Below are 27,483 nucleotides of genomic sequence, written 5' to 3' on the forward strand. Positions count from 1 at the left end.
TTGTTTTTGTTTTATCATTTGTCTGTCTGATTTTCATTTATTATTAGTTATATGTCAGTTTATTATTATTTACTATTTACCTGTTTGTTTATTATTTAACTATACCTATGCATTTATTCATGTATTTTATTTGTTATTTACATTATTATAGTTTTTATTTATTGTTTTATTATTATGATTTTTTTTCGCATCCAACCTAGATATGGACCAAAAGGTCTCCTGTTGGCATGCTCCGCCTTTGGAATCCTTTGTAACTAACAGTTCAATGAGACGAGGCGTCTCACCAGAATGTAGGGTGATGTAATAGAGATGTTTAAGTGGATCAAAGGTGTGATGCAAACAAGTGTGATGCAAACAAGGTCATCATATTAAGACAATAGGGTAAGACTTGCAGTAATGGATTTAAATGGGATAAATTTAGATTTAGGAAGGAAATAGGTAAGAACTGGTTTACTAATAGAATGGTCAACGAATTGAATAGACTTAGTAACCATATAGTGAGCACTGAAACTGTAGATTGTTTTAAGAGACGGTTAGACAACCATATGGATGGGGATAACAGGTGGTAATATGATGGAACTGCATAGTGTAGACCATATGGTCTCTTGCAGTCTTCTTCATTTTTATGTTCTTATGTATTCAGTGACAAAATGACTAAGATCCTGGTTGGAGTCCTCCTCCTAGACTGTTATGCTTTGACTTCACAGGATTGAAATACAGAATGGAGAGTCCCTACTCCCATCACTTCATCCCATTTAATTGGCTTCTGTGACATATAAGAACATGGTGGCATTATTCTTCCCCCTCCTGCATGTATACATACATGGAAATAACTTTCAAAATAACAATAAAATTTTCAGTCAGTATGAATGAAAAGTTTTATATAAATATTTTTATATGTGACTGGAATGTTTGTATATTTATGAGATTAAGAATCATAATACAGATTGTTTTGTATTTTATGTTACAGAAATGCTGACTTCCAAGAGGCAACATTAGAAGTATCTGGAAAGCCAGTTCTTCACTTTGCTCTTGCCTATGGTTTCCGTAATATTCAAAAGATTGTCCAGAAGCTGAAGAGAGGAAGAAGTCCCTATCATTTTGTGGAGGTTATGGCTTGTCCATCAGGTTAGATCAATTGGATAAGCCTATTAATATAGCTATACCGACTGGGGTATTGGCTGCATGTTATTGTGGCAAAGTAGCATGCAGTTGATACTTTAGGGTCTATATGGGGCGCCCCTACAGACCAGAGCCACACATCATTTTGTCTGTGATAGAGGAAAACTCTGTTCATAGAGAAATGATGACACTTTTATACTATGACTGTCCCTCTGTTATGCTGTCCCCCAACCCCTTGTTACTGTCCTGTACCATTTCTCTGAATATTCATTTCCTTTTTTCACCTACCCTGTGTTGGTGGAATAGAATGCTATCACCAAGACAAAAAACAGGACAGGGGTTAGGACTAGGAATCCTGTTACCTGTAGCCCCACAGGGGACATAGAAAAAAAAAAAAAAAAAAAAAAAGTAAAGGCATAAGAGGGTCTGGGAGTTTTCCAACCAGAACCCTAAGGTTTGGGTCTTTTAATGTGCATGAATGTGGTACAGATGAGAGTAAAAGGGAAGAGATAGGCAGTATGTTTGTGAGAAGAAAGATGGATGTGTTGGCTTTGAGTGCAACTAAAATAAAAGGGAAGGGCAAGTATGAGTTTGGGAGTGTAGTTGGGAGGTGCTCAGGAGTGAAGAGGGAACGAGGGAGAGAAGGGGTGGCTATACTAGTAAGTGAAGAGATAGGTAAACGTGTAGTAGAGTGGGAGGAGGTTTTTTCAAGGTTGATGTGGATGAAGGTGAAGTTGGGAAGTGAGATGTGGGTTTTTGTAAGTGCGTATGGGCCTGGTAGTGAGAAGGGAGTAGAGGAAAGGGAGGCTTTTTGGGTAGATATAAATGAGTGCATAGAGGGATTAGGGAGAAAAGTCAATGTAGTTGTATTGGGAGACCTTAATGCTAGGGTAGGAAATGAATCAATTGAAGGAGTGGTTGGTAAGTGTGGAGTTCCAGGAAAAAATCGTAATGGAAAGTTGATGATGCAGATGTGTCGAGAGAGTTGATGATAGCAAATACAGTGTTTAGGAAGGAACTCAAGCATAAGTACACATGGGAAAAGGTAGTGGATGGAAGGGTGGTAGATAGAGCATTAATGGACTATATAGTGGTAACTTGGAGTATAATAGGAAGAGTTGAGGATGTACATGTTCTAAGGGGAGAAAGTGGGGGAATATCAGATAATTTATTGATGAAAGTTCAATTGAGAGTGGAGGATAGATGGAGAAAGAGGAAAAGGTAGGGAGGTGCTTAGAGTGAACTGCTTAAATGAGAAAGAAAAGGAGGAGTACAAAAAGCTGAGAGAGGAGTGGGAGTGAAGGATAGAGTAGAACTAGGAGTGGAGGAGGAATGGGGATGATTCAAGGAGTGAGTCACAAAGTGTGTAAAGATGGTGTGTGGAACAAGGATGGATGGGAGGAAATAGAAGGAAGGGTAGTGAGTGGTGGGATGAGGAAGCAAAGAAGGTTGTAGAGGAGAAGCAAGTTCACAGATTGGTTACAAAATAGGACGAGAGAATCATATGAGAGGTACAAAGAAAAGAAAAGAGAAGTAAAGCATGAGATAAAGGAGGCAAAGAGGAGAGCAGATGTGAAATGGGGTAAGAGTATGACACAATTCTGAAAGTATTAAAAAGATGTTTGGAAAGAAATTAAGAGAGGAAGAGGAGGCAGTAAGAGCAAGATGGGCAGAAGATAGGGAGTTGCTAAATGTGAAGGAGGATAGGAAGGGAGAGGTAGTTGCAGTGGGAAGTGCTAAGAAAATGACAATGATGAATGAGGAAAATGGAAGAGAAATAAGGAAAAATGAAGTGAAGGCAGCTGTTAAGATGAGGAGAGCAGATAAGGTACCTGGGTTGGATGGATGTCATGCAGAATGTCTGAAAAAAGGAGGTACAGTGTAATGAGAAATAGACATTTGGGAATGGATGCTAAGAGGAGATTGTATGAAGGAGTGATCATGCCAACAGCACTGTACAGGACAGAAACATAAAACATAAGAGAGGAGGAGTTTGTATTTACCTAGTTGTATTTTACGGGACTGGAGTGCTTGTGTTGACCCGTTTTTGTATCTCTCTACATCTAGTTTGCTTTTGAATTAGTGTATATTTCTGGCATTGACTGTTTCACTGTTCAATTTGTTCCAGACGTCAATCACCCTGTGTGGGAAATTGTTCTTTTTCAGGTCTCTTCTGTAACTGTCTTTCTTTAGTTTGAGATGAGGTGCCTGAGAAGTATGGTAGGGATTACTAGGTTGGATAGAGTGAGAAATGAGGAGGTGAGGAGGAAAATGGGGGTGGAAAGGGAGTTGGGAGATAGGGTTGATGAAAGAGTATTGGAATGGTTTGGACACATGGAAAGAATGAGTGAAGAAAGACTAGTAAAAGAGATGTGGATGGAGTGAACATGAGGGGCAACCTAGGATGAGATGGATAGCTAATGTAAAAGGGGCATTAGGAAAGAGGGAAATGTCTGTTGAGGAAGAATGGGAGAGGACAGAAGATAGGGGTGAATGGAGAATGGCTGTGTGTGGTTAATGCTGTGATGCATGAGGGGGAGTGGGTGGGAGATGGGTATGAGGGAGTTTGTGTGAGAAATAATTTGATGCAGCTCAAATCGATTTCTCCCCATTTCTGCATGAGGGGATGGAGAGGGGGGGTCACCAATTAAATGAAGCAGCCTTGCTGTGGATGTGCTGTGTCTTGCGACACTGCTTCTGACCCAGGGCAGTGGACAAGATGCAGGGATGACCCATCATGCAGGAGGTGCCAAGATAAGAGGGAGGGAAGGGGGTGGATGAGAGTGGAATATGTTGGGGATGGAATGGGTGGGAGTGTTTTTTATGTCTTTGTTTTTTGGCTACCTCCCTTGTAAGGGAGAAAAAGTCTTTGGTATAAGTATGTATCTTATGGGAAGGGGAGCTATGCTCTTGGTGTCCTGTCTTTGTATCATGCAGTGTCTAGTTTGCTCTTAAATTCATGTATAGTTTGTGCACACACTATTGTTTCGGCCATCCACCACTCTGTATGGATTTATTTATTATTATTATTATTATTATTATTATTATTATTTTTTTTTTTTTTTTTTTTTTTCTCCATGTCTCCTTGTATTTCTCTTATCCCAATTTAGTAAGTCCTCTCTGTCAAGGATTTCCACACCTCTCATAATTCTGTAGATGGTCAGCAGGTCACCTCTTCCTCTTTGTTCCATACATATACCAAGGCTTTTTCCCCCTGGCTACCTCCCTTGTAAGGGGGAAAAAGCCTTGGTATATGTATGGAACAAAGAAGAGGATGAGGTGACCTGCTGACCATCTACAGAGTTATGAGAGGTGTGGAGGTGCTCAGATGAGAGGGAGGGTGGGAGGGGTGTGGAGTGTATTTGGGGATGAAATGGGTGGGAGTGTTTTTGTGCCTTTCCCTTTTTGGCTACCTCCCTTGAAAGGGGGAAAAAGCCTTGGTATATGTATGTATGTCGCTATATTCAACTTTTATCATGATCATTTCTCCACTGTTTACCCTCTGTAACCTTCATCACAATTAAGTTTTTCTTGAGCAGAAACATAACTCCTTCACCCTGTTTCTCATCACTATTTTTGATCCAGTGATTATATAAACCCTGTCCAACACTATTTGGTGGTAGTGGACCCCTTAATTTTGTTTCTGCAATTCCCATTATGTCTGGTTGTTCTTCTGACAGGTAATCATTTAGCTCACATAATCCTGAGATCAATCTGTCTATGTTAGTATAAGCCACTTTTAATTTTTTTCCTTCATCTCATTTTCTGTTCCTTTCATTTTGCTTACCCGAGCATACCATTTTCTCAGATTCATGTCAAAGACTCTCCAATAGAACTCCTTCTGGCCTCCATTCTCTTTGCATTTTTTCTTTAGCTTCATATCTTAGTGTCTTCTCTCTCCTCAAAAATCATTTCTCTTTTTATCTATATATTGTTGTAGCGTTCACTCTTTGCTAACTTTCCCAATTTTGCTAGTATGTCTACTACCATTTGTGACCTTAATTTGATCTTTAGAGGTCTATTTCTTTCTTTTGAATATTGTCCCATTCTATATACTTCTCTTCCCATTTCTACTTCTTGGTCTCTGTCTTGTACTTCTTTTAGAATTGTTTTTGCTATTTCTTTTTCAGCTTTTTCCCTCAAGTACCTAACCATACCATGTTTTTCCTTTAGTCCATATACAATACACTTTTTTTTTATCCACAGTATCTCTAACCCAATTTGCTTTCTCTTTAATTACTTGAATAATTGTGTTCTTTTCATTCTCCTGCATTTGTTGTTGTACCATTTCTTTGAAAGCTATCTCTTTGTTTTCTCTGTTTTCATTCCATTTCCTAATCTGCAAATTTTTCTCCCCTAAATTTTCTTAATTTCTTTCAGACATTGCCTGTATTGGTGGTATCTATGTTTTCATCCTTTCATTTTCACATTTAACCTCAATTAGTCCTTTTTTTTAATTCACTCCATTCATTATTTATTTCAGCATTCTTTTTTTTTAAATCACACACCTCTTTGTTTACTTCGAAGTAGTCTTTTCTTAAATTCATAATCTCTTTAGTTCCATGAATTCCCTATCCCATGAGTTTCTGTTAAAACTCATATCCCTTTCCATGTCTATGATTTGACTCGGATTTCTTTGGTATTTATCAAATCCAGAAAAAGGATTGTCAGTATTTAGCCTCAGTGGTCTCCTTAACATTTCAAGGCCTCTGTTTACATTAACCCCTTCACTCTGGGCCAAAATCTCGCGGGCAGCATTAACTGCCAGACGTGCGATGTTGCGTCATAATAATCACATTATAATAAATAAAGTCAATGCTGTATTGCTCGTTCTCTTTTACCCGTGAATTTTGATAACCATAGAAAATGTGATGAAGCCAGTTTACAGAGTATGGGGGTCACGCAGGTACAACTACAATAAATATAATCAAGACGCCGACATCGGCATCCTCGTGTACCCACTTGCTCCTCATGACACCTACTTAGGCGTCATCGTATGGAAGGGGTTAAGTTTTGGTAGAGCGCCTCCAGAGGGCTCTGCATGTGTGTTGACATTCGATTCAAAATTGTCACCATTTTCACTTGATCCTTCTTGATTTTATTGCATTTCCTCTCAGTAGACACTACTAGCACTGCTCTAGATCATTTTGGGCAACCACAAGTGCTCCCCCTCCCACTCAATACAACCCAGGCCTCCTGCTCTCCTTGCACTATTGAGAATTTTCGTCTTATTCAGTAGCCTATGGAGCTCTAGTTGTTGTCGTTCCCTAGACTGTCTGTCCGAGCAGTCCTGATGGAGCTCTAGTTGTTGTTGTTGTTCCCTAGACTGTCTGTCCGAGCAGTCCCGTCTCCCCAAGGAATGCCACAGCCGAAACTGGGTTTTCCCACAAATCCTTTATAGAGTGTATGTTGTGTTGTTTGCGTGCATGATTGTGTATAATGCAGTCTTCCATTATGTGTTGTATGGTATGGGGTGAAGTGTTACATCCTGGGCAGCTGTTCACAATGCGGTCATCCAGCCTCTTCTGGTAGCTTAGAAATGGTGGGTGGTGGCTGCACCGCAGTCTGGCCAGGTGGACTCTGTCCATTTGTGGGAGAGAGGATTCAGAAGGGTGGATATCAGGGGGTCTGGCATGCAGCAGTGTGTTGTCTTTCAGTGTGTTAATGGAGCGGTGAGTGATATGATTATGAATATGTTTCCGGAGGCTGGTATTTGGTGGTTGTGGAGGAAGAGAAGAGAGTATCTGTGTGTGATACAGGTCTTTGGGTGTTGTTTTAATGTTTCTTGGTGTGTGTGGGTGTTCTGCTATGTAGTGTAGCGGGTGTGGTGTGTTTGTGGTGGCTGCGGCAAATGTTTGTGTGCCTCTCATGTCGGGGTGGTCCTTGACTTTGAGGACTTTTGTTTCATGGTGTAAATGGTCTGTAGGTGATGTATTTGTGCAGCCTGTAATTGTTTTTAGGGCTTTGTTTTGTATGATTTGAAGGGTGTTGTGGTGTGTCTCACCAAGATTAGGAGCCCATGCAGGACTCGCATAATTCATCACTGAGTGTATGCATTGTTTGTATATTGTTATATTAGTTTCTTTGTTTTGTCCAAATGTTGTTCCAGTGATTGACTTAAGCGCGTTAAGTCTAGGTGTGCATTTGTTTTTTATGTTTTTGATGTGTTGTTTGAAAGACATGGATGTATCGTAATTTACACCTAGAATTTTCGGTGTGTTTGTGTGTGGTATTAGAGTGTTGTTGATGTAGAGATGAGGTATGTATTTGTGTTCTTTTGTCCAGTTGGTGAGAAGTGTTGCTGTAGATTTGGTTGGAGCTATTTTGAGTCTTTTTGTGATGAACCATGTGTTGAGTGTATCAAGGTATGGCTGGATTATTTCTGCAGCTTTGTCTGTGTTACGATGCGTCCATGTGATTGTTATGTCGTCTGCGTAGGAAGAGATTTGTATTTCTGAGGTGTCTGGTGTGGGTAAGTCATGCATGTATAGATTAAAGAGCGTGGGGGATAGAACAGAGCCCTGTGGTACTCCATTCTTAATGTTTCTGATGTGCGATGATTGGCCATTATATGACACGTAAGCATTCCTACCTGCCAGATAATTGGCCAGCCATCTTTTGGTGTTATTGTGCATGTCTGTGTTATATATCTTATTTGTTAGGTTGTGGCGGGGGATAGCATAAAAAGTTTTACTAATGTCTAATGTTATAAGAAGTGTTCTGTAGTGGGGCCTATCTGAATTGATACATACATACATATACATACATATACCAAGGCTTTTTCCCCCTTCCAAGGGAGGTAGCCACAAAGGGAAAGGCATAAAAACACTCCCACCCATTTCATCCCTAAATACACTCCACACCCCTCCCACCCTTCCTCTCATCTGAGCACCTCCTGGATGACGGGTCATCCCTGAACCCTGCCCACCGCCCTGGGTCAGAAGCAGTGTCGCAAGACACAGTACATCCACAGCAAGGCCGCTTCATTTAATCGGCGACCCCCCCTCTCCGTCCCCCTTTGCATATAAGGAGAGGACGGGGAGAAATCCCTTCGGGCTGCGTCAAAATTTACTCACACATACTACCCCACCCCCCACCCCCCCGCCCATTCCTCCTCATGCAGTCACAACATCATCCATATACAACCATTCTCCACTCACCTCTGTCTTCCGTCCTCTCCCTTCCTTCCTCAACAGACATTCCCCTCTTCCCCAAAGCCCCCTTCACCCCATCCATCCACCTCATCCTAGGACGTCCCCTCATGTTCACTCCCTCCACATCTGCCTTCCATACCTCTTTTACTAGTCTTTCTTCACTCATTTTTTCCATGTGTCCAAACCATCCTAATATTCTTTCATCAACCCTCTCTCCCAAATCCTTTTTCACCCCTGTTCTCCTCCTCACCTCCTCATTTCTCACTCTATCCAGCCTAGTAACCCCCACCATACTTCTCAGACACCTCATCTCAAACACATTCAAACTCCTTCTCTCTTCTTCTCTTATGTTCCACGTTTCTGCCCCATACAGTGCTGTTGGCACAATCACTCCTTCATACAGTCTCCTCTTCGCATCCATTCCCAAATGTCTATTTCTCATTACACTCTTTAAACCACCAAGGCATTTACTCGCTTCTCTCAATCTACATTCTACCTCCACCTTCACTCCACCTTTTCCTGCTACACTTGCACCCAAGTATCTAAAACTATCCACTTCCTCCAGTCGCTCTCCCTTAATGTTCACTTCCAGTCTACTGCCACTTTCACCCCTTGTACATCTCATCACCTTACTTTTACCCACATTTATCTTTAGCTTTCTTCTATCACATACTCTCCCAAACTCTGCCACCAGCTTCCTCAATCCCTCCTCTGACCCTGCCACAAGCGCAGTGTCGTCTGCAAACAACAGCTGGCTCACCTCCCACTTTTCTCCATTTTCTTTAACCATCTCCAATCCCTGACTCACTACCCTAGCATTCACCTCTCGCACCACCCCATCCATGTATAAGTTGAACAGCCAGGGCGACATAACGCATCCTTGACGAAGTCCCACCTTTACTTCAAACCACTCACTCTCTCCATTCCCAATCCTAACACATGCTCTACTACTCACATAAAAACTCTTGACAGCTCCCAAAAGCTTTCCTCCTATCCCATAAATCTGCATAACCTCCCACAGTGCCTTTCTGTCTACCCTATCATAAGCCTTTTCCAGATCCATAAAAGCCCAAAAAACATCCTTCCCCTTTCCTATAGCTTTCTCACATATCTGTCTTACCACAAAGATCTGATCTACACAACCTCTACCCGTCCTAAATCCACACTGTTCCTCACCAATTACTCCTTCTGTTCCTCTCCTAATCCTCTCAATTAAGATTCTCCCATAAGCCTTCCCTACTACACTCAACAGGCTAATCCCTCTGAAACTACTACATTCACACTTGTCCCCTTTTCCCTTGTAAAGAGGAACTATACAGGCACTTCTCCAGTCCTCCGGTACTCTACCCTCTCTCCAGCAAACATTAAATAATCTCACCAACCAGTCCACCATCACTGAACCTCCCTTTTTCAGACATTCTGCATGACATCCATCCAGACCAGGTGCCTTACCTGCTTTCATCATCTTTACAACTGCCTTCACCTCATCCTTCCTTATTTCTCCTCCATTCTCCTCACTCATCACTCTCATTTTCTTCGTATTTCCCACTGCAGCTATCTTTCCTTCCCTATCCTCCTTCACATTCAGCAACTCCCTAAAATATTCTGCCCATCTTCCCCTCACTGCCATCTCTTCCATTATCAACTCTCCATCTGTACCTTTTACCTTTTCTTCCCTACTTGATTCGCCTCCTCTTCCTCTCTTAATTTCTTTCCAAAACATCTTTTTATTACTTTCAAAATTTTCTGTCATACTCCTACCCCATTTCACATCTGCTCTCCTCTTTGCCTCCTTTACCTTTTGCTTTACTTCTCTTTTCTTTTCTTTGTACGTCTCATATGACTCCCCTGTCCTCTTTTGAATTGATGCCATCTAAAATTCTTTGTGTGAGGTTTATCAGAAGAGTGTTTGTGGAGTGTAGTGGCCTAAAACCGTGTTGTGAGTCAGCAAGGGGAATATGTGGTGTGACAAGTTGAAGTATTAGGCATTCAATGACTTTAGAGGGGGTGCAGAGAAGTGTGATTGGGCGGTGTGATGTTGGGATTGTTGGGTCTTTGTTTTGTTTTGGAATGGAGATTATTTTACCATGCTTCCAGATGTCGGGTATAGTGTTGTGTGAATAGCTGTAGTTTGCAATGTTTGTGAGTGCATGTATACCCTGTGGTCCAATGTGTTTTAGGTGGATGTTACTTATGTTATCAGGGCCACAGGCAGTTGAGTGCTTGAGATTATGTATTATGTGTTTTGTCTGACTGTCTATGAAGGGTGTATAGTCCGAGTCTGTGGGAAAGTCTTTCTTACGTCGAATAGTGCATCTGTCGTCAGGGTGAGAAGTGAGATGGCTTGTCTGTGCAAAATGATTTATGAGTGTGTTTGCTTGTCTGTTTGAGGGTAGATTGTCTGTTGTTGTGATTATTGCTGCGTGAGAGCGTGTTGTGTTACTGTTGGATAGTGTAATGCTGTTGAGTGTTTTGTACAATTTGCTGGTGTTTGTTTTGTGATCAAGTGTATTGATAAAATTTTGCCAATTTTGTGTTTTTTGTTCGTGTATTTTATTGGCAATCACAGTGTTTAGTGTTTGTATTTGGTCTGCTATGTTTTGAGGGATAGGTGTGGGGGTGAAGTGTTACATCCTGGGCAGCTGTTCACAATGCGGTCATCCAGCCTCTTCTGGTAGCTTAGAAGTGCTTAGTTGTCTGATGAGGCCTTGGATTTCTGGTGTGAAGTTGGGGTTGTGTGATTTTCTGTTGCCTCTAGGGATGTATCTCTTGTCTGTGTTTTGTATGATTGTATTAAATGTGTGCACAGCATTGTTTATGTTTGTGATTGGTGTACTGTTAAGTGTTTCAAAATGTTGTTCTGTCTCTTCAGTAAAAGCTTCCCAGTTAGCTCTCTTGTAATTGGTGTATGTGTGTCTGTGGCCAACTGGGGTGCATCTTGTTTTGGTGGGGATGATGATTGGAAGGTGGTCAGAACCAAGGGTTCCAACCATTCTTCATGATGTTGTTGGGGTTAGGCAGGGGAAGCAAAAGGTGATATCAGGAGAGGAGGGAGTGTAGAGGGCTTGGTGTGGGATATGTGTATGATTATGTGTGTTGTTCATGATAGTCAATGAGTCAAACTGAGTCTGTATATCAAGCCCTCTGTCTATGTCAGGGTTGTCGACATACCAGGCAGACGACTTGGCGTTGAAGTCACCACCCATGATCAGGTTGGGGATTGAGGCTAGTTGGCTAAATTGAGGCCTGAAGATGTTTGGAACTGTGGGGGATGATTGGGGGGAATGTACATGTTAACTATTGTCAGTGTTGATTTGTTGCCTGTGCGGATTCGAATGGATTGGATTTCTGTTGTGTTATCTGTGGTAGGGAGGAGAATTTTGGTTGTGGCACTTGTGTCCACAAAACAGATGGAGTGGTGGATCAGGGTGATGAGTCCACCGCCATTGCCGTCGGTCCGGTGGTGTAATTATGAAATGATGGTGTTTTGTGTGAGTGTCTTAGTTTTGTTTCTTGTATAATTGCAATGTGTATGTTGTGTTGTTTAAGAAAGTGTTCGAGTTCATGTTTTTTCGTGTTAATACCGTCAATGTTGTGTTGTAATAATGTTGATGTTGTGTGTTCTGTATGTGTTGTATGTTGCTGCTTGGGGTTGAGGTTGGGGTGTTAAAGGGGATGGTATAGGATCTGGGTTAGAGGGGGGGAAAGGAGAGATCGGGGACAAAGGAAGGGGAGTACTGATTGGGGATAAGGGCAAAGGGAAATTGGGAGTGGGTAAGGGTGCTGGCTGTGGTTGGGGAGGTGGGAGTAGGGTTACTGGAAGGCAGGTAGAACATGTCCAAGTGTTTGTGTATTGGTTTGTGTCAGCAAGTGTTGTACAAGTGAGGTGGGCCCAGTTTTTGCACATATTGCACTGAACTGACCCCTTGGTCTGTCTGCTCGAAGTAATGGGTTTAGAGCATGTTGGGCATGTATATTTTGTGGTGGGCCCAGGATTGCTCTCTACATCTCCAGCTAAAAGTAGAAGAAGAGGGGTGATCGCCGGAAAATCACCCCTCGGTGCAGAAAAAATGTAACATTGCATGTTGAGAAAAAGGATTGTGGTACTCCCCAAGGCAGTCGTAGCTCCTCTTGGGGATCGGTGCCACCTGCGTAGAGCCGGTGGCCAGGGCTGGTTGCCGCCATTTGGCTGTTGACTGCTTGGTGGTTTGTGTGTGTGTGTGTGGATGATATTTTGTCGCAGCCAGAAGGGATTTCTCCCCATCCTATCTATTTTCTGCATGAGGGGATGAAAGAGGGGATCACCAATTAAGTGAAGTGGCCTTGCTGTGGAGGTACTGTTTTGCTGCATTTGCTTCTGACTCGGGCAGTGGGTAGGAGATGGATAATCCTTCATCTATGAGGAGCTAAGATGAGAGGGGGGAAAAATGGTGGATGGGAGTGAAATGGGTAGGAGTGGGTGCATAAATTTGACTTCCCTACCTCTCTTATGAGGAGGAAGAAGACCTTGCTATATTAGACAGTAACTGTATAATTATTCTTGTGAATACTGGTGCATATTGATAAAATATATTTCATATTTTTTCTCACCACTGCAGCCCATCAATATCTTTTTATTTTCCTCAACAGGCTGCTTGAATGGTGGAGCACAACTGAGGGATTCTAAAGGACTCTCTTCTAGAGAATTTGTGCAGAATCTAGAGGAAATATACAAGTCTTTGCCATCAGTAGCACCAGAGGAAGATAGGCGCATTAGAGAACTGTACCAAGAGTGGTTAGGTGGTGAAGATTCAGCAAAAGTACAGAAATCATTTCATACCAACTATAAGGCGGTGGAAAAGAATACAAATGCATTGGGTATCAAATGGTAGGGATGTATGACTCAGTATGTATATTCTGTGTATATATATATACACACACACACACACACACACACACACACACACACACACACACACACACACACACACACACACACACACACACACACACACTCACTCACTCACTCACTCACTCTTGATCCTCATTTTTCCGGACTAAAGGGTGCAGGAACTGGTTCGGATAATGAAAAACTCCGGATAACACAAATGTATATATAATGCAAATAAAATTAAATAACCATCCAGAAAAAGATAAGAAACAACAGAACTATAGTTTTGCTTACCTTAACAATATGTACAATGTATTTACACAATTTATAGGACCAAGAAAACTTGTTATTCTTGGTCCATGGCCTTACTATCTAAAGTAAAGCCCTTGAAGTCACCAGTACTTGGCAGAATATTCTACCAACTTATCATTCAATTTTCTAATGTCCAACACAGTTTGTTGGCCACAACATACTCCTTACAAACACTTGTAACACTAGTTCCTTTCTCTGATTTTCTTATTAATTCCAGCTTTAAGTCACAGTTGGGGCCATTTGCTTATGCTTAATAGACTTGGGAAGCATATTTAAGAGTTTTACAGTATCTACAGGAAATTTTGAAGTAATGAAAAGATGTTTTGGAAAGAAATTAAGAGAGGAAGAGGAGACAAATCAAGTAGAGAAGAAAAGGTTAAAGGTGCAGATGGAGAGATGATAATGGAAGAGAAGGCAGTAAGGGGAAGATGGGCAGAATATTTTAGGGAGTTGCTAAATGTGAAGGGGGATAGGGAGGGAAAGATAGTTGCAGTGGGAAATGCTAAGAAAATGAGAGTGATGAGTGAGGAAAGTGGAGGAGAAATAGGGAAGGCAGTTGTTAAGATGATGAGAGCAGGTAAGGCACCTGGTCTGGATGAATGTCATGCAGAATGTCTAAAAAAAGGAGGTACAGTGATGGTGGACTGGCTGGTGAGGTTATTTAATGTTTGTTGGAGAGAGGGTAGAGTGCCAGAGGACTGAAGGAGTGCCTGTATAGTTCTGCTTTACAAGGGAAAAGGGGACAAGTGTGAATGTAGTAGTTTCAGAGGGATTAGCTTGTTAAGTGTAGTTGGGAAGGCTTATGGGAGGATCTTGATTTAGAGGATTAGGAGAGGAACAGAGGGAGTAATTGGTGAGGAACAGTGTGGGTTTAGGACAGGTAGAGGTTGCGTAGGTCAAATTTTTGTGGTAAGACAGATATGTGAGAAAGCTATAGGAAAAGATAAGGATGTTTTTTGGGGCTTTTATGTATCTAGAAAAGGCTTATGGCAGGGTAGACAGGAAGGCACTGTGGGAGGTTTTGCAGATATACAGGATAGGAGGAAAGGTTCTGGGAGCTGTCAAGAGTTTTTATGAGAGTAGTAGAGCATGTGTCAGGATTAGAAATGAGAGAGTAAGTGGTTCGAGGTAAAGGTGGGACTTCATCAGGGATGTGTTATGTCACCCTGGCTGTTCAACTTATACATGGATGGGGTGGTGCGAGAGGTAAATGCAAGGGTAGTGGGTCAGGGATTGGAGATGTTCAAAGAAAATGGAGAAAAGTGGGTGGTGAGCCAGTTGTTGTTTGCAGACAACACTGCGCTTGTAGCAGGATCAGAGGAGGGATTGAGAAAGTTGGTGACAGAGTTTGGGAGAGTGTGTGAAAGAAGACAGTTAAAGATAAATGTGGGTAAAAGTAAGGTGATGAGATGTACAAGGGGTGAAAGTGACAGCAGAATGGAAGTGAGCATTAAGGGGGTACGCGACACCTGGAGGTCATTTTCTAAAATATTTAGAGTAAAGAGCTGAAACTTCTCGGGTAAATAGGTATCCATATTGCCTACATTTTAGGTGAAGCAGAATGATGTATGTACACATGTACACATGTATGTGTACCAGTAGCAACATTTATAAGTGCACAGCACCATAATACGTGGACCAATTTGTTTTATATTTTGGCTATGATTAGTCAGTAGGCACACCTAGGGCCAGTCATTGAGTAATTGAACAATTTCCTTTATACTTTTGCATACAGGCATTTCAATTTTAATGTCTGGCAAAAATCGTGAAAAATACAATTTTTTTGCTCTTGTTTTCATTATTACTCCGAACTCTTTCATCCTATTCAAAATATTCAAACGATCGGCCCTAGCAGTTACTAAAAGTAATATTCCCTGTAAGTTTCATCTAAATCTGATGTATATTAGATTTTTTATGATTAAAAAAATGTAGAAAAATATCGAACGGAGATATGGCAACTTGAAATATGAATATATCTGTAACTTGCTTATAGTTTCACCAATTTGACTGATTTTTCATGGCTTAATTATTATTATATAATAAGTAAGTACAGTAAAAATTATTAACATATTTTAATTATAAGTACTTTGAATACTGAAAAACTAAAGTATAAGTATGTCACAGTAGTGACGACGCACAGACGACAACATCATATAATTTGCTTTTTTGCACCTTTGGCAGTTTCTTCATATGAAACCTCTCTGCTGGGGGTCTTCAGGGTATCTAAATAATTGGAAAGAGGTTTATTTTCCAGTAGTGGGCGCCTTCTCTTTCCTCATCAGATTCCCCTCGCCAATCTATGTTGGTAGGGCACCCCCTCCAGCATCATATGATGTCCCTTCTTCTTTCTTCTTCCTGTATAGCCTTGATCTTTTTCCTCTTGCTTTCTTCTTTGGATTTAATCTTCCTCTTTGAATTGTTTAGTCTAATGTTGTCCTTTACCTCTGTCACCATCACAGAGGTGCAGGTGAGGGCAGTGGTGGAGTGAGAGGTGGTGAGATCTTTAGTCGTCTTTGACTGCTTGCCATCTTTAACTGCTGTTTTTTGTCATTGTGATGTTGTTTTGTTCTTTTTGCTACCCATGATGACTGTACTAAAGAGTAATATGTACTAGCTAAAGTAATAGATTGCAATGAGAGCTCATGAGACATGCGTACTTCCCTTTTCAGAGCTAGCCGGGAACTAACGCTTAGTTTCGCACAAAGTTGGCGAAATATTCTCCCTCCACCTTCCTCCCTTCCCCTCCACAATCGTATTGGCCGTTGATGCACTGGGCGAGTGTAAATTCAATCAAATTTCAACGTTATTCGCTGCGCCTGAAGGTCCTAAGTGGCACGCCTCCCTCTAGTGTGGGTTGCGCCTTTAAATCTGTCCCTTTAAACCTCACCCAGGACCTTTAAATTGCGCGCGGCTGGAAAATTATTTGTCGGGATTTATTTCTAAGTGGTATACGAACATTTTGAACACAGTTTTGAAAAATGCCATATCTTGACCAAATTCACCCCCCCAGGTGTCGCGTACCCCCTTAAGTGGGAGAGACTTGAGGAAGCGGATAGTTTTAGATACTTGGGTGTGAATGTGACAGGAAAGGGTGGAGTGGAGGTGGAGGTAGAATTTAGATTGAGAGAAGTGAGTAAATGCCTTGGTGGATTAAAAAGTGTAATGAGAAATAGATATTTGGGAATGGATGCTAAGAGGAGATTGTATGAAGGAGTGATTGTGCCGACAGCACTGTATGTGGCAGAAACATGGAACATAGGAGAGAAGGAGTTTGAATGTTTTGAGATGAAGTGTCTGAGAAGTATGATGGGGGTTACTAGGCTGGATAGAGTGAGAAATGAGGAGGTGAATTAAAAAGTGTAATGAGAAATAGACATTTGGAATGGATGCTAAGATGAGATTGTATGAAGGAGTGATTATGCCGACAGTACTGTATGGGGCAGAAACATGGAATATAAGAGAGGAAGAGAGAAGGAGTTTGAATGTGTTTGAGAAGAAATACCTGAGAAGTATTATAGGGGTTACTAGGCTACAGAGAAATGAGGTGAGGAGGAGAACGGGGGTGGAAAGGGAGTTGGGAGATAGGGTTGATGAAATAGTATTGGGATGGTTTGGACACATGCAAAGAATGAGTAAAGAAAGATTAGTAATAGAGGTGTGGAAGGAGTGAACATGAGGGGTCGACTTAGGATGAGATGGATGGATGGGGTAAAAGGGGCTTTTGGAAAGAGGTAAATGTCTGGTGAGGAAGGACGGGAAGAGGATAGAAGACGGGTGAATGGAGAATGGTTGTATATGGATGATGCTGTAATGCATGAGGTGGAATGGGTGGGGGACGGGGGAGTATGTGTGAGAAATAAATTGACGCAGCCCGAAGGGATTTCTCCCCGTTTTCTCCTTTTCTGCATGAGGGGATGGAGAGTGAGGTTCGCCGATTTAATGAAGTGGCCTTACCAAGGATGTGCTGTGTCTTGTGACACTGCTTCTGACTCAGGGCAGTGGGCGAGATGCAGGGATGACCCGTCATCCAGGAGGTGCCAAGATAAGAGAGTGGAGTGGAGTGTGATAGGGATGAAATAGGTGGGAGTGGTTTTTATGCCTTTGTCTTTTGGCTACCTCCCTTATACGGTGGAAAGAGTCTTTGGTATGTATGTATGTATATATATATTATATAATATATATACATATATATATGCATACATATATATATATATATGTATATGGCTGTTCAACTTGTACATGGATGGGGTGGTGCAAGAGGTAAATGCAAGGGTGGTGGGTCAGGGATTGGAGATGTTTAAAGAAAATGGAGAAAAGTGGGAGGTGAGCCAGCTGTTGTTTGCGGACCACACTGTGCTTGTGGCAGGATCAGAGGAAGTTGGTGACAGAGTTTGGGAGAGTGTGTGAAAGAAGAAAGTTAAAGATAAATGTGGGTTAAAGTAAGGTGATGAGATGTACAAGGGGTGAAAGTGGCAGCAGAATGGAAGTGAACATTAAGGGAGAGCGACTGGAGGAAGTGGATAGTTTTAGATACTTGGGTGCAAATGTGGCAGGAAAAGGTGGAGTGGAGGTGGAGGTAGAATGTAGATTGAGAGAAGCGAGTAAATGCCTTGGTGGATTAGAAAGTGTAATGAGGAATAGACATTTGGGAATGGATGCTAAGAGGAGACTATATGAAGGAGTGATTGTGCCAACAGCACTGTATGGGGTAGAAACATGGAACATAAGAGAGGAAGAGAGAAGGAGTTTGAGATGAAGTGTCTGAGAAGTATGATGGGGGTTACTAGGCTAGATAGAGTGAGAAATGAGGAGGTGAGGAGGAGAACAGGGGTGGAAAGGAAGTTGGGAGATGGGGTTGATGAAAGAGTATTAGGATGGATTGGACACATGGAAAGAATGAGTGAAGAAAGACTAGTAAAAGAGGTATGGAAGGCAGATGTGGAAGGAGTGAACATGAGGGGACATCCTAGGATGAGATGGATGGATGGGGTGAAGGGGGCTTTGGGGCAGAGGGGAATGTCTGTTGAGGAAAGATGGGAGAGGACAGAAGATGGGTGAATAGAGAATGGTTGTATATGGATGATGTTGTGATGCATGAGGTGGAATGGGGGTGAAGTAGTATGTGTGAGCAAAATTTGACGCAGCCTGAAGGGATTTCTCCCCGTCTTCTCATTTTATGCATGGGAGGACTGAGAGGGGGGGTCACTGAATTAATGAAGCGGCCTTGCTGTAGATGTGCTGTGACTTGTGACACTGGCTCTGACCCAGGGCAGTGGACAAGGTGTCATCCAGGAGGTGCTAAGAGGGAGGGTGGAGGGGAGTGGAGTGTATTTAGGGATGGAATGGATGGGAATGATTTTATACCTTTTTCTTTTTGGTTACCTCTATTGAAAGGGGGAAAAAGCCTTGGTATATGTATGTATGTATATATATATATATATATATATATATATATATATATATGCAAGCAATCACATCACTGTGATACAAAAATGCAAAATAACCACAGAGATACAGAGTTGTGTTTAAATGTAAGTATCAGGTGGCAACCATAGGGGGGGGAAAGGGGGAAACAATATAATGCGAGAAGGGGGAATGACCTTGCCTCTATCGACCTGACCAACACATAAGGCTCAATCTGGCGGAAAGATCTTGGTGACCATGTGGCGATGCGCCACTTGTTTAAACCAGACTGGCCGTGACGCGTCCCGACCCAGGCTTTTATATGACCCATAGTTGGCAAGCATAGTCAGCAAGGACGTCCTATCGCAAGGCAACAGACCAATCAGAACCCAGGACAGTTCGCCTGGGACCTCACCAGCCTCCTTTATAAGGAGGGGGACCAAGCTGAAGCAACAGTTCACTCCAGGACACGACATCTTCAAGCAGCTCTTCTCTTCAAGCAGCTCTTCTCTACAAGCAGGTCTCCCCATCAAGCAGCTCTCCTCCACAAGCAGTACTCCTCTCTAAGCAGCAGTCATCTCCTAGCTTCAACTGCTCCTCTGCTCTCAAGCTCATCCCTTTTCGAGTTAAATAAAAACAGAGTGCGTAGAGTTACCGTGAGTTTCAATTCCCTGGCTTGTCCGAGCCATATCACAACAAAGTGGTGACCCCGAGTGAGGACAACCAGGAAGAAGGCAAACTCACAGGTCAAACTTCTAAGTTTCTCCCATGACTTGGAGAGCTGGCTAGTTCACACTGAAGGGTACTTAGCCACCCAGACCAACGTGCCGGACAACCAAGCCTTCGGAGCATACATCGCCGCGCTACCGACGGACATCATTGCTCTCATCCGTGACCTCGTCAGTTCACCACCGGCAGAAGATAAGTGTGAAGCCCTCAAGACTGCCTTGAGGAAACACTATGCCAGGCCCGATAATGAGCTATACAAGGAAATCCAGCACAGCGAACTCGGAGAAGACCGACCATCACAACTCTTCCGGAGAATTGCCACCCTTAACACACGGGCAAAGGTGTAGTTGCCCAAGGAACTCCTCCGGTCATTACACCTCGCCAAGATACCGGAGGCCCTCCAGTTAAATCTGGAAGCCCTAGCCGCTGACAAGGACGACGACGCCTACTGCTCCATCGCCGACAGGATGTACCAGCGCTATAAGTCCTTACAAACTACGACACACGCCATGCTCTCTGCGAGGAGCATCATTTACAGTGACGATGCGATACATAATATAAGTGAAATGTGCAGTGAGAAACCAGATGCTAGTGATCGTGGGATTCACGGTTACGACCCCCCAACCAGCTGTCCCTCAGACATTAGTGCAGTGAACGAAACCACGCTTTCATCGTACAATGCCAAGGATAAAAGTGTGCAGCAGCTACGGCAGGAAATCACAGACATAAAAAAATTGCTGAGTCAGTTTTTGGACAAGAAGGAACGCCATCAAACACCACGAAGCACTGTCCCGGGACAGGATAGTGCCCCCTGCTGGTACCATACCCATTTTGGCAACAAGGCGCTCAAGTGCACACAACCTTGTAGCTGGTCGGGAAACTCCAGATGCGGGGGTCAGTAAGCACTCCTTCCCCCACTAACCAGGACCACACCCTCCTCTCAGTGTGCAATAGTCATACTGGCCTATCATTCCTGGTGGACACTGGCTCAGCCATCAGCATCATGCCTCTGACGGGAGAACTGAGCCAAGGTACAAGCCTTCCGTTGTATGGCCTGCTTGCGGCCAACGGTACACCCATCACCACGTACAGCAGCCACTACAGCGTCCTGGACCTCCAGAATGGCAAGTTCCCTTGGACCTTCGTTATCGCAGATGTCCGTCAACCCATTCTTGGCTACAACTTCCTACAATACTACAAGGGGAGAGAGTGACAGCAGGCTGGAAGTGAGCATAAAGGGTGAAAGACTGGAGGAAGTGGATAGTTTTAGATACTTGGGTGCGAATGTGGCAGGAAAGGGAGGAGTGTGGGTGGAGGTGGAATGTAGATTGAGAGAAGCGAGTAAATGCCTTGGTGGATTAAAAAGTGTAATGAGAAATAGACATCTGGGAATGGACGCTTAGAGGAGGTTATGTATTTACCTAGTTGTATTTTACGGGAAGGGGAGCTATGCTCGTGGGGTCCCGTCTTCATATCTCATTTTATCTAAACTATTTTTAAATTCATGTATTGTTTTTGCACACACCACTTTCTCATCTAACTTGTTCCAACTGTCTATTACTCTGTGAGGAAAGCTGTTCTTTTTCAAATCTCTTCTATAGCTGTCTTTTTTTATTTTCTTTCCGTGTCCTCTAGTATTTCTGTCATCCCATTTTATCAGATTCTCTCTATCAGTAATTTCTATGCCTTTCATGATTCTGTAAATAGCTATCAAATCTCCTCTCTCTCTTCTTTGCTCTAGTGTCTGTAGTTCAAGTTATTCTAGTCTCTCTTCATATGATAGTTTTGAGAGTGTTGGTGCCAATTTTGTAATTGCTCTTTGTATTCTTTCAAGTTTTTTTTATACATTTTTTTGTACTTGGTGACCATATCGTTGCTGCATATTCCAATCTTGGTCTTATCAGGGTGATTAGGATTTTCTTCACCATTTCTTCATCCAGGTATGTAAATGCAACTTTGATTGTTCTTATTAAATTATAAGTTTCTCCAAAAATCTTATTTATATGTTTCTCAGGTGACATATTATTCATAACAATGACTCCCAGGTCCTTCTCATTTTCTACTTTTTTTTATTCCTTCTCCCAATTTATATGCTCCTGTTATTCTGTTTTTGCTTTTTCCAAATTCCATTATACTACACTTTTTTGTATTGAACTCCATCTCCCACTTCCTACTCCATTCCTGTACTTTATTTAGATCTCTCTGTAGTGATTCACAATCTTCTTCAGTTTTCACTCTTTTTAGTAGTTTTGCATCATCTGCAAAGAAGCTCATATAGCTTTCCATTCCTTCATCCATATCATTGATATATATAGCAAACATTATTGGGGCCAGAACTGTTCCCTGCGGAACACCGCTTATTACTTCATCCCATTTTGAGTGCTGGTTTCTTATCACTACTCTCATTTTTCTTTCTTGCAAAAAGTCTTCCATCCAATTTAGTAGTTTGCCTTGTATTCCTCCTTCAGTTTCTAATTTCTTAAACAACTTCTTATGTGGTACTTTGTCAAAAGCTTTCTTTAGGTCTAAAAATGCACAGTCCGCCCATCCATCTCTTTCTTGTATTATATCTATTAGCCTTGAATAGAAACATATTAAATTGGTGACGCATGATCGTCCTTGTCTGAATCCAAATTGCCTTGGATTTAACACTTTGTTTTTTTCTAAATATTTTACCCATCTACTTTTGATAATTCTTTCACAAATTTTTGCTATTGTACTTGTTAGAGAGACTGGTCTATAGTTGGTAGGTTCTTCTTTATTTCCTCCTTTATATATAGGTACCATATTTGCTTTTTTCCAATGTGATGGAGTGATTGTGCCAACAGCACTGTATGGGGCAGAAACATGGAACATAAGAGAGGAAGAGAGGAGTTTGAATGTGTTTGAGATGAAATGTCCGAGAAGTATGATAGGGGTTACTAGGCTAGACTGAGTGAGAAATGAGGAGGTGAGGAAGCGAACAGGGGTGGAAAGGGAGCTGGGAGATAGGGTTGTTGAAAGAGTATTGGGATGGTTCTTTTTCCTTCAGATAATCATTCAGTTCGTTCAATCCTGTTATTAATCCATCTATATTTGTGTAAGACACTCTTAATTTTCTGCTACTTCCATTGTATTTTCTGTTTCCCTTTTGTTTTTCTCTGTTATGACCCATCTCCTCACTTTCATATTCACTACTCTCCAATAGAATTCCTCTTTTTCTGACTCTGTTCTGTTCTCGTTTTTTTCCTTAGCTTCTTGTCTTTTCATTTTTTCTTCCTCTCTTTCCTCTTTATTCATTTCTCTTATTATCCATACCTATTTATATTGTTCATTGTTTGCTAGTTTCCCTGTTTTCACTAAGATATTCTCTGCTGTCGTTTGTGACCTGAATTTAATCTTAATTGGTCTGGTCTTATCTGTACTTTATTTTTTCAAGCCTATACATTTCTTCAATTTGTTTTCCCATTTCAGGTTCATCTTCCAGAACTAATTCTAATAAACTGTTTACTTTTTCTTTTTCCTCTTTTATTCTTGTAGTCCTATTTAGATTATACTTTTCTTCCATCCCTAAAATAATTATACATTTCTTTTTATCTGCTAAGTCTCTTACTATATTCTCCTTCTGTCTCATAACTTTAATAACTGTGTCTTCAGTTTGTTCTTTCATTTGCTGTTTTACTATTTCATTAAATGCAACTTTGTTGTTTTCTTGGATTATTTCCAACCCTGTGCTTCTTTTGCTATGGATTCTTTATTCTCTTTATGTTAGGGTCTATTCGATGGTCATATCCAGTGGAATGTTGCTCCAAAGTTCTCCCCCTTTTACTATAATTTCTTCTCAGATTATATCTTTTGCATTAAAATCGCCCATGATTACTATGTTTCCACCCTCTTTCAGTATCTTGTTTAGCACATTCATTGTGTCTTCCAGTAATTTAGAATGTTCACTATCCGACCACGCATGTGTTTTTTGTGGTACATACACTGCTACAATTTTTCTGTTTTTCATCTTTTTGTGTACAGTTTTGATCATAATTAATTCTACATTGCTTTGGCCTTCATTAATCTTTGTCACCTTTAGACCCTTTTTGGTCAATATCATGACTCCTCCTCCCTGCTTGTCTGTTCTATTTTTCACCCAGTGGTTGTATAGACCATGTCCCACTATGCTTGTTGATAGAGGTCCTTTCAATTTTGTCTCTACTATTCCCATGATGTCAGGTTTTTCTATTTCTAGATAGTCATTTAGTTAATTGATTCCAGAGATCATGCCATTGATATTTGTGTATGCCACTTTTAGTTTCATATTTTCTATTCTTTTATTGGTTTAAGTTTCCTTATTTGAAGTACCATTTTTTCAGTCTCAAGTCCAGCACTCTCCAAAAAAACTCGTTTTTTTGTCCGTCTCTGTTCTTTTCTAATTTCTATCATTGGCTTCAATTCTGAGGGCTTTGTCTTTCTTTTTTTTCTCATCACTCATTTCTTTTTGTATCCATATATGTTTCAATTTCTCGCTGTTTGCTAATTTAACCGCTTTCGATAATACCTCCTCGGCTATCATTTGAGTTCTTAGTTTTATTTTCAGAGGTCTATGTTGTTTTCCTTTTGAATATTTGCCTAACCTGTGGATTTCGTGGATTTCTTTATCGAAATTTTGCCCTTCATCCTGTATTTCTTTCAGAATTTCCTTCTTTTCTCTCTGGTATCTATACATATGTTTTTCCTGGATATCATGGACCACAATACACTTACCTTTGTCAATTGTATCTCTCACCCAATTTTCCTTTTCTCTGATTACTTTCATAACTGTTTCTTTTGTATTTTCCTCCATCTGCTTTTGCAATATTTCTCTAACAGATATTTTTTTATTTTCCTGTTCTTGTTTCCATTAATTTCTTATTTCAATGAGGTCCGTTTCTTTGATTGACTCAGGAGTGAAGAGGGGATGAGGGAGAGAAGGGGTGGCTATACTAGTAAGTGAAGAGATGAGTAAGCATGTAGTGGAATGGAAGGAGGTTTCATCAAGGTTGATGTGGATGAAAGTGAAGCTGGGAAGGGAGATGTGGGTTTTTGTAAGTGCATATGGGCCTGGTAGTGAGAAGAGCATAGAGGAAAGGGAGACTTTTTGGGTAGATATAAATAAGTGCATAGAGGGATTAGGGAGAAATGTCAATGTAGTAGTATTGGGAGACCTTAATGCTAGGGTAGGAAATTAACCAATAGATGGAGTGATTGGAAAGTATGGAGTTCCAGGTAAAAATTGTAGTGGAGAATTGACAGTGAAGATGTGTCTTGAAAGAGAGTTGATGATAGCAAATACAGTGTTTAGGAAGAAAGTCAAGCATAAGTACACATGGGAGAGGGTGGTGGATGGAAGAGTGGCAGATAGAGCGTTAATGGACTATATAGTGGTGACCAGGAGTATGGTAGGAAGAGTTAAGGATGTACATGTTCTAAGGGGAGAGAGTGGGGGAATATCAGATAATTTTCTGGTGGAAGGTAAATTGAGAGTGGAGAATAGGTGGAGAAAGAGGAAAAGGGTAGAAGGTAGGGAGGTACTTAGAGTGAACTGCTTAAATGAGAAAGAAAAGGAGAATGAGTATAAGAAGAAGCTGAGAGAGGAGTGGGAGGGAGTGAAGGATAGAGTAGAACTAGGAGTGGAGGAGGAATGGGGATGGTTCAAGGAGGGGGTCATAAGGTGTGCAACGACGGTGTGTGGAACAATGAGGGTGGGAGGAAATAGAAGGAAGGGTAGTTAGTGATGGGATGAGGAAGCAAAGAAGGGTGTAGAAGAGAAGAAGCAGGTATTCATAGATTGGCTACAAATTAGGACGAGGGAATCGTATGAGAGGTACAAAGCAAAGAGAGGGGAAGTTAAGCATAAGATAAAGGAGGCAAAGAGGAGAGCAGATGTGAAGTGGGGTAAGAGTATGACAGAAAAATTTGAAATAAAAAGATGTTTTGGAAAGAAATTAAGAGAGGAAGAGGAGGTGAATCAAGTAGAGAATAAAAGGTAAAAGGTGCAGATGGAGAGATGATAATGGAAGAGAAGGCAGTGAGAGGAAGGTGGGCAGAGTATTTTAGGGAGTTGCTAAATTTGAAGGAGGATAGGGAGGGAAAGGTAGTTGTGTGGGAAGTGCTAAGAAAATGAGAGTGATGGGTGAGGAAAATGGAGGAGAAATAGGGAAGGATGAAGTGAAAGCAGCTGTTAAGATGATGAGAGCAGGTAAGGCACCTGGGTTGGATGGATGCCATGCAGAATGTTTGAAGAAAGGAGGTTCAGTTATGGTGGACTGGCTGGTGAGGTTATTTAATGTTTGTTTAAGAGAGGGTAGAGTGCTGGAGGAGTGCCTGTATAGTTCTGCTTTACAAGGGAAAGAGGGAAAAGTGTGAGTGTAGTAGTTTCAGAGGGATCAGCTTGCTGAGTGTAGTTGGGAAGGCTTATGGGAGGATCTTGATTGAGAGGATTAGAAGAGAAACAGAGGGAGTAATTGGTGAGGAACAGTGTGGCTTTAAGACAGGTAGGGGTTGTGTAGATCAGATTTTTGTGGTAAGACAGATATGTGAGAAAGCTATAGGAAAAGGTAAGGATGTTTTTTGGGCTTTTATGGATCTGGAAAAGGCTTACGACAGGGTAGACAGGAAGGCACTGTGGGAGGTACTGCAGATATATGGGATAGGAAGAAAGCTGTTAAGAGCAGTCAAGAATTTTTACTAGAGTAGTAGAGCTTGTGTTAGGATTAGAAATGGAGAGAGTGAATGGTTTGAGGTAAAGGTGGGACTTCGTCAGGGATGTGTTATGTCACCATGGCTGTTCAATCTATACATGGATGGGGTAGTGCAAGAGGTAAATGCAAGGGTAGTGGGTTAGGGGTTGGATATGGTTAATGAAAATGGAGAGAAGTGGGAAATAAACCAATTGTTGTTTGCTGACAACACTGTGCTTGTAGCAGGGTCAGAGGAGAGATTGAGGAAGTTAGTGACAGAATTTGAGAAGGTGTGTGAAAGAAGGAAGCTGAAGATAAATGTGGGTACAAGTAAGGTGATGAGATGTACAAGGGGAGAGTGACAGCAGGCTGGAAGTGAGCATTAAGGGTGAGAGACTGGAGGAAGGTGATAGTTTTAGATACTTGGGTGCAAATGTGGCAGGAAAGGGAAGAGTGGGGGTGGAGGTGGAATGTAGATTGAGAGAAGCGAGTAAATGCCTTGGTGGATTAAAAAGTGTAATGAGAAATAGACACCTGGGAATAGATGCTAAGAGGAGGTTATATGAAGGAGTGATTGTGCCAACAGCACTGTACAGGGCAGAAACATGGAACATAAGAGAGGAAGAGAGAAGGAGTTTGTGTTTGGGATGAAATGTCTGAGAAGTATGATGGGGGTTACTAGGCTAGAGTGAGAAATGAGGAGGTGAGGAGGAGAACAGGAGTGGAAAGGGAGCTGGGAGATAGGGTTGATGAAAGAGTATTAGGATGGTTTGGACACATGGAAAGAATGAGTGAAGAAAGATCAGTAAAAGAGGTGTGGAAGGCAGATATGGAAGGAGTGAATATGAGGGGGCGTCCTAGGATGAGATGGATGGATGGGGTGAAAGGAGCATTACAAAAGAGAGGAATGTCTGTTGAGGAAGGATGGGAGAGGACAGAAGATAGGGGTGAATGGAGAAGGGTTGTGGATGGATGATGCTGTGATGCATGAGGGGTGAGGAAGTATGTATGAGAAAAAAATTGACGCAGCCTGAAGGGATTTCTCTCCGTCTTCTCCTTTTCTGCACGAGGGGATGGAGAGGGGGGTTACTGAATTTATGAAGCGGCATTGCTGTGGATGTGCTGTGTCTTGCGACACTGCTTCTGACCCAGGGCAGTGGACAGGATGCAGGGATGACCTCTCATCCAGGAGGTGCCAAGATAA

At 41.8% G+C, this 27,483-nt stretch overlaps 1 protein-coding gene across 1 annotated transcript in view; it reads left to right on the forward strand.

Annotated features, from left to right (window-relative positions):
* The window catches only part of LOC143026615 (cytosolic Fe-S cluster assembly factor narfl), a 62,035-nt gene extending 48,601 nt beyond the window's left edge, over positions 1–13,434 (forward strand). Inside the window, exons 9-10 of the mRNA XM_076187320.1 lie at positions 971–1,128; positions 12,906–13,434. Of these exons, the coding sequence (XP_076043435.1) occupies positions 971–1,128; positions 12,906–13,147 (400 nt within the window). The 3' untranslated portion in view covers positions 13,148–13,434. The remainder of the gene's footprint in view (positions 1–970; positions 1,129–12,905) is intronic.
* Positions 13,435–27,483: the final 14,049 nt, after the last annotated feature.

This window comes from Oratosquilla oratoria, chromosome 6 (assembly GCF_046742065.1).
Source record: "Oratosquilla oratoria isolate Oo_2021 chromosome 6, ASM4674206v1, whole genome shotgun sequence".
NCBI lineage: Eukaryota > Metazoa > Arthropoda > Malacostraca > Stomatopoda > Squillidae > Oratosquilla > Oratosquilla oratoria.